The sequence below is a fragment of the Nicotiana sylvestris genome, chromosome 8, assembly GCF_000393655.2.
Source record: "Nicotiana sylvestris chromosome 8, ASM39365v2, whole genome shotgun sequence".
Lineage (NCBI taxonomy): Eukaryota > Viridiplantae > Streptophyta > Magnoliopsida > Solanales > Solanaceae > Nicotiana > Nicotiana sylvestris.
This window is the reverse complement of record NC_091064.1, coordinates 114,650,872-114,658,164: the sequence shown is the minus strand read 5'-3', so window position 1 is coordinate 114,658,164 and position 7,293 is coordinate 114,650,872. Positions and strand designations below refer to the sequence as shown.

General features: G+C 35.4%; 1 protein-coding gene across 1 annotated transcript; it reads right to left on the bottom strand.

The window, feature by feature from the left end:
* Positions 1–973: 973 nt before the first annotated feature.
* Positions 974–3,402, bottom strand: LOC104247105 (protein TRI1-like). The gene is made up of 2 exons (XM_009803054.2): positions 3,012–3,402; positions 974–1,215 (listed from the first exon to the last, which is right to left on the bottom strand). The coding sequence occupies exons 1-2, from the start codon at positions 3,255–3,257 to the stop codon at positions 1,090–1,092; spliced, it is 372 nt and encodes a 123-aa protein (XP_009801356.1). The 5' UTR covers positions 3,258–3,402; the 3' UTR covers positions 974–1,089.
* Between the last annotated feature and the right edge of the window lie 3,891 nt (positions 3,403–7,293).

Genomic DNA, 7,293 nt, shown 5'->3' with positions numbered 1-7,293 from the left:
TCACCTATTAAAAATTATAAATGAATGCTAAGACATTTATTTTTCATAAATATATTTATAATGTATATTCAAATGAATTTTTACCTTTTAAAGTTATAAGTTATTATGTTCAATAAAAATACTACTAAATATGAGTAAGTATTTTACTATATGTGACATCATCGCTTAATTTAAAAATACAACTTAGGGGCAAAATTGCCTATTAGGAGCTGAGCGGAGTCAAGTGTTTGAAAGGTTCAATTGAATCTATTTATCATGCAGTATCTATATTTTTTTGTGTGTGTGGATACATATATAAATATATATGTGTGTATGTGTATATATGTGTGTGTAATAACTAACTATTGTGTGCTCTTTGTTGTCAACAATCAACATTGATGTATTGGCATATGTCGTCAACAATCAACATTGATGTATTGGCATATGTCATCAAAACTCCGAAGCTAGGCATTCTTGTATGAGAGAAGTACTAGGATACGTGACTCCCTAAGACATTCTCGTGTTGCATAATCACTAAAACATGCAGTGTGATGATTTGATTTTCTTACCCTTAACAAGAGGTCTCGAGTCCAAGACACATGAATGAAGAACCTTCTAATAAGGAGCGTTTAACCCGGGTAACCCCCTACCCCTAGTATCTGGATTAGTCAAACTAATGGGCTCTGAATATCAATTAGCTAAACCAGGGAAAAACACTTATGAATAGGCTAACATTTTTATCAGCAAAATGACGAGAACTGATATTGCTGCAACAAGAATTTTACATTTCAACTAGTACAAATTGTGCTCCAAATGCATTTTATCCCACATACCTAGCTTAACTTCAAATTGTGAAAGGAACATGGAGAGATCTTTGGGGTGGATTAACAACGATGGTGTTAGTTTTACCATTACCCTGTTGCTTTTCGTTTCATCTTCAAAACACTTGATTTAAAGAGCATCTGATCTACCCCCTTGGTAACTCAAACCAGGGTGAAGGAAAACCAAAGAGCTACTAGAAACAGAAAAAAGCTAGCCAGCTAGGTAAACAACAAAGTTCGATATCCAGAAGGTGCCTAATGTTTACAGAAGTTGCCGCCTGACTGGAACTTAAGTAGCCTTCTGAAAATGCTGGGTTAATAGCCTCGCAATCTCTAGAAAACCAACTTTGTCCTTGCCATCAAATATCATCTTCAACTTTTCGTCACAATGTATCTCTCTCTTGTTTGCAGGATTCTGCAAATAGCAAAGTTACAAGCACCGCGTCAGGAATTAAACCAAAGGGAGGTGATTAACATTTACTTCAGCTGAAACAAGAAAACCATTGCACCAAAAAGGAAAAAACTGGAAACAAAAATAATTAGCAGTGATCAAATTGACAAACTCAATTTCTTCTTGTACACATCAGAAATCTCTTGGTCATTGAGTTGAGTCATAGACAAGAGAGATCAACTCCCAAACGCCAAATGTTTTTTATAATGGTGGTGATTGGGGCAGCTTACGCAAATTCCACTTGATACCTGCAATCTCCCACATGCACAGATACTGGATAACTCTGTCAACCAAGGCTCAGACGAATGGAAAGAAATCACCTACTAGTATTTTTTGTCTCTGCTAGGATTTGAACTTTGGTCTCTCATGGCTTTCATCTACCTCATTGACCATTACGCCATACCCTTGGATGCAAATGCCAAACATAATTTCTTCATTTATTTTTGTACGGGTGAAAGGAGCAATTAAATAGTGAATACTTTGATGAACCATGGCAATCATCTGGTCATAAATGGAAGCGGGTGCCACGATTACAAAAATCCCTCTACAAGGTCATAGTGCACTGTTTTGCATTAACAGCCTACTGCAGGCCCCTGTAGGTAGGGATAGCAGATATGAAGTTTCCCAGTCACATGCAGCTAATAGCTATGACCTATGCACAGATTCCAAATTCAAAAAGTGGTGAAAAACTCTGTCCAGGCAATCCTGGCATTCCCGACAAGTAATTTCATCTCAAACAAGAAACTAAGAAACAAACTTTAGAAGCATAAGTGGACCTGTAGATAATCATAGTTGCCTTCATTGTGATTCCACTCATGCATCTAAGGAAGATCTCAGAATTACAACACTCAGAACTCTAATTTGTAACACTTTACCAATCTGATGCATAGCACACACCCTTGTAGCACTTATTTGGAAGCAGGCACTATACATCAGCTATGCTTCCACAGAATCAATAAACGCCAGCCATCGTATAACAGAATAGTAGCCAAAACCAATTGATGCCTACTGGACAACTAGTCCACTATTCCTCTGTCCACAAATAATGCAAGTTTTCATTATATCTAGCTAGACTATAAAATGCATAGCTAACAATGATTACCTCGGCAAAGACAATTAAGACAAAAATATTTGCAAAACAAGTACATAAGCACTAAATTTCACATTTGACCTTGTCATAGGCAAAATTTGGGAGAGAGGCATTGTTGAAAGACTGATTGAACTTCAGTGGTTGAAAAAGAAATGTTTATTTACACAAAATAGAAGTATAATGTCTTCATGGACCACCATAAATTTCTCTCAAGTTCATCCAAGTAATTAACAGGAGAAAAGAATCTCCAAAAGGATACAACATAAATGATTCGATTTGGAAACAATCAAAAATAAGAAGTTAAGGCAACCCAAGGGTGTGGTCTAGCGGTTAACGAAGTGGGAGGAGAACCATAAGGTATCGGTTTCAAATCTCAATGGGGGCAAAAAAAATAATAGTATGTAATTTCTTTCCGTCAGCCTAATCCTTGGTAGCGAAGTTGCCCGGTATCTATGTTGGTAAGAGGGAGAAGGAAAGCTGGCCCTAACACCACCATCATTAAGAGAGGAAAAAGAAAAGTTTTGAGTAAAAATATCTATTACCATGCTCTACTAACAAAAAGTATTAAAAAAGAAAACGAATACTAAATGAGATCATTAACATAAAGGCTCATAAAGTTTACTAATGAACTGCGAAAGAATGAAGTGATATTGAGCAAAAGGAAACGGACCTGAAGATTATGGGTTTTAATGTATTCCCAAACTTTTTTGACAGCATCAGTGCGGGAGGCTTCAGAATTACCTAAGAACTTTCCGAGAGCAGGGGAAACTGGTTGCGGCTTCAGTATTCCATTGGGCCGACCTCTGCTCTTCGTCACCGTAGCTGTAGTTGTGGTTGTGGTTGTGGATGCGGAAGTCTTAGCAGCACCACAAAGAGCTCGACAGCAGTTACCGAAGATCCGAGTTGATGATGCCATTGATTTATTTTGGATTTTCGTAAAACCCTAGGACTGAGATCAATGGAGGTTTTTTGGAGAGAATGGCAAAGTCGTAGTTTTGTTGGTTTTACTGAGGCACTTGGGGGTTATTGGGGGGAAATTTTTAGGTTCTTCCTCCTCTCAAATATGGTAACCGAGTTGGAAAAAAGTGGTAAAAAAGATTTCTCAATGTTGTGGAAGAATAGAAGACACATTTTGTGGTTAATAAAAACGTGTAATTAAAGGAGTTGGGGTCAGATTAAGAATAATAAAAGTTATGGGTAATATTAAAATGTTCAAAAATCATATTTTGTTATAAAATAAAGATTATAAAGTAAAGACAAGTATAGAGAGAAACTGATACATTATTAGAATTCAAACTGATGTACATAATGAACTGAAATCTCTTCTATTTATAGAAGAAAGGAAGTTGTTGTGTAAGCTGCTACTATATCAGATATGGATAATCTTCTACTGAGAGCAATGTTTATCCATAACTGGGTATTGAAAGGATAAGCTTATTATACCCGATATGGATAATCTTCTACTGGGGTAATGTTTATCCATAACTGGGTACTGAAAGGATAAGCTTATAATACCCGGTATGGATAATCTTCTACCGGGGATAATATTTATCCATAACTGGGTACTGAAAGGATAAGCTTATTATACCAGGTATGGATAATCTTCTACCGGGGGTAATGTTTATCCATAACTGGGTACTGAAAGGATAAGCTTATTATACCCGGTATAGATAATCTTCTATCGGGGTAATATTTATCCATAACCGGGTATCGAAGTGATAAGCTTCTTCAGGAAGCTTATTTCTAATAGAGTACTTAAATAGATAAACATATTTACGGTGGAGTCACATATGGATAAGCTTCTTCAGAAGTTTATTTACAACGGAGTACTAAATGAACATCCATAATATAATATATTTATAACACTCCTCCTTGGATGTTCATTAAAAGATAATGTGCCTCATCAAAACTTTACTAGAAAAAACCACGTGGGAAAAAATCCTAGTGAAGGAAAAAGAGTACACATATTTAGTAATTCGCATTGCTGGCTGCCTCATTAAAAACCTTATAAGGAAAACCCTGTGGGAAAAACCTTAGTAAGGGGAAAAGAGTACAGCGCGCATTTTACTCCCCCTGAAGAAAACCTTATTTCAAATATTTGAGTCTCCGCATTCCAATCTTGTATACCATATTCTCAAAAATTGATGTTGGTAAAGACAATCCGTTGGATTGTCACTTAAACTAATTTGATGCACATCAATGTCACAATTTTCCTGAAGATCATGTATGTAGAATAATTCTGGTGAAATGTTCTTCGTTCTATCTCCTTTTATAAATCCTTCCTTTAATAGTGCAAGGCATGAAACATTGTCTTCGTATATTATTGTAGGTCTTTTATCACATTCCAACCCATATGTTTCTCGAATGAATCACTGATCTCAATCATATGCACTCCCTGTTTGCCGGTTTGAAATCGAGCTTTATGGGTATCGGATAAATAACCTGCATCTGCATTACCAATACGATCTGCACCACTTTTGTTAGCATTAGCAAGATAAATAAGTGCACCATCTACACCGAGATAGAGTATTTCAGGACCAAGGAGCTCCTCATCCTCTTCTAGAGGTTGGAACGGATCCTTATTCACTTCAAGTGATTGAATATTCATTGGTGTACTTAATGGGTACACTTTGTCCATGTAAAAGTATTTTTAAGACCCTCTTGGAGCTCTTCCGGAGTTCCAATAAGATTTATGTCACCAACATAAACAGCAAGTGTAACAAATTTTGATGACATTTTCTTTATAAAAATACATGGACAAATAACATAATTTATGTAACTTTCTTTCAGCAAATATTTACTGAGGCGATTATACCACACGCGCACAGATTGCTTTAAACCGTACAAAGATCTTTATAATTTGATCGAGTACATTTCTCAAGACTTTGAATTATATGCTTCGGGCATTTTCAATCCTTCAAGGATCTTCATATAGATTTAGCCAAATAAGTCATATAGGTTAAGACTTGTATCTAAATGGTATGACATCTTCAAGTGTCTGGACTGCTAGTCCGATCCTCACAATCTTTTACAATATTGTGCACTATATTGTATTAAATATATCGTCGACGATCATTTTGTGTCAGTTCCGAAGCGACATAACTTGTGGAGATCTCATCACTTTCTTTATTTTCAGGTACCTGAACTTTTTCGGGAGTTTCATGAAATGTTATGTCGTGGGCTCTTCTAGAGCTTATTTCCTCCTCATTATGATCATTTTGATCATTAGCTCCTACTATTTTTCAAGGATTGTTACCTTTGGAACCGATTGGTCTACCACGCTTCATGCGTACAGTAAACTCTATCCTTCAGGGACTTTAATTTTAATAGGAGCATTTGTAGCTGAAATATGATATTTAATTTTGGATCAGCAAATGCTTTTAGCATTCGACTTGAATTATCTTCTAAGTGAGGATCATGATAATTCGATTCATATAGCATATTTTTCAACTGTTTATTCCATCCCCAAAATGTTAGAAAAACTAACATATATCCCAAATCATCTTTGAGAAACATATCTTTGTGTATTATGGTAGAAAAATTAATCATATACCACGCAACAAAATATGGTAAAAATATTTGGTTTTTGATCCTAAACCAATTGTGAAAGGAGGACTTATCATATATTGTTGATCTGATGCATACAAGTGTTGCTATATGCAATTTAGAAAATCTTAGACCAACACATGAAGCTTTGTTCTCATAAGCAATGGTTTAGCCATTAATAGGAGGTATTCAATGCTAAACCAGCTTGGATATAAACCAGCATTATCAAGATGAACTGTCTTGATTTCATAATCTGAAAATTATGCTCTTAATCGAGAAAAGCAATTCCAAATGCCAAACTGCAGGTTGACAATAATTACACATGTAACCATCTCATATATGCACCTATAAGTGGTTCACATGATAGGTGAACGGGCCCATATTCACCTTTTATATATTTCAGAATCAGGGGTCTTAGTCCCAACTTTAGCTGGTATAATCAATTCATTATGAGAACAAGCAACACATGAGAATTCCTGAAGAATCTTCTAGTTCTTTAGTATATGCTTATCTGAATTCTCAAATAGCTCATTTAAAAATGGCAAATGAAAACTTCAAGTTTATCATGTCATGTGCTATCTCTTAGTAAACTTCTGGTTTACTATGGCATAAACTTTTGCTTTAGTAAACTTCTGGTTTACTGTGATACATGATATAGTACAAATTAAAGAATAAGGCGGGTAACTTCTCACATACATATTATTTTACCCCCTATGATTGTGGAAACATGAAGATTATCAATCTTCCAATCATTTGTAGTCTCAATATGATAGCCATTTGTATTAGTAAACTTCAGGTTTACTACAACATATGTTTTGACCATAATCATATAATATGAATGACATATTTGTATATAAGCTCTTCGAGAGCCTTCATTTATTATCCACAATCTAATATTTATCTGGCACTACTGGTGTCATGTATTCTTTAGGCAAACATTTAGCTCTTCAGGAGTTGTTGATACATTTTGTACTATCAAATATTGCTCAGACACTGCTGGTGTCATGAGAGAAAATCACAATCAAATAAACAATGTAAAACAATTGTTTAAGCACACGAAAACTCCTCTTCATAATATTTTTCCACTTCAGGAGGCAATTTCAATTGTGTTACTTCTTCAGGAGCAAATTTAAAATACGAAATATTGAGTATATATTCTCTCAATTATATTAACTCTTCTGGAGGTGAATTGTAATGTATTTGTCGCACCTCTTTTTTCCGCCCCCGCGAGGGTATAATGAGTTTTTTCCAATTAAAGGACAATCGAAACGAGATTTGTTTATTTATTTCAGAGTCGCCACTTGGGAGATTTAGGGTGTCCCAAGTCACCAATTTAATCCCGAATCGAGGAAAAGAATGACTCTGTATTACAGTCTGCGAACCAGAAATCCGGATAAGGAATTCTG

Bases quoted from the DNA above. Each gene is read 5' to 3' on its own strand.
- LOC104247105 (XM_009803054.2), bottom strand. From the start codon at position 3,257: ATGGCATCATCAACTCGGATCTTCGGTAACTGCTGTCGAGCTCTTTGT. The intron at 1,216-3,011 runs GTCCGTTTCCTT...TGCTATTTGCAG, and splicing joins TTAAAACCCATAATCTTCAG to AATCCTGCAAACAAGAGAGA.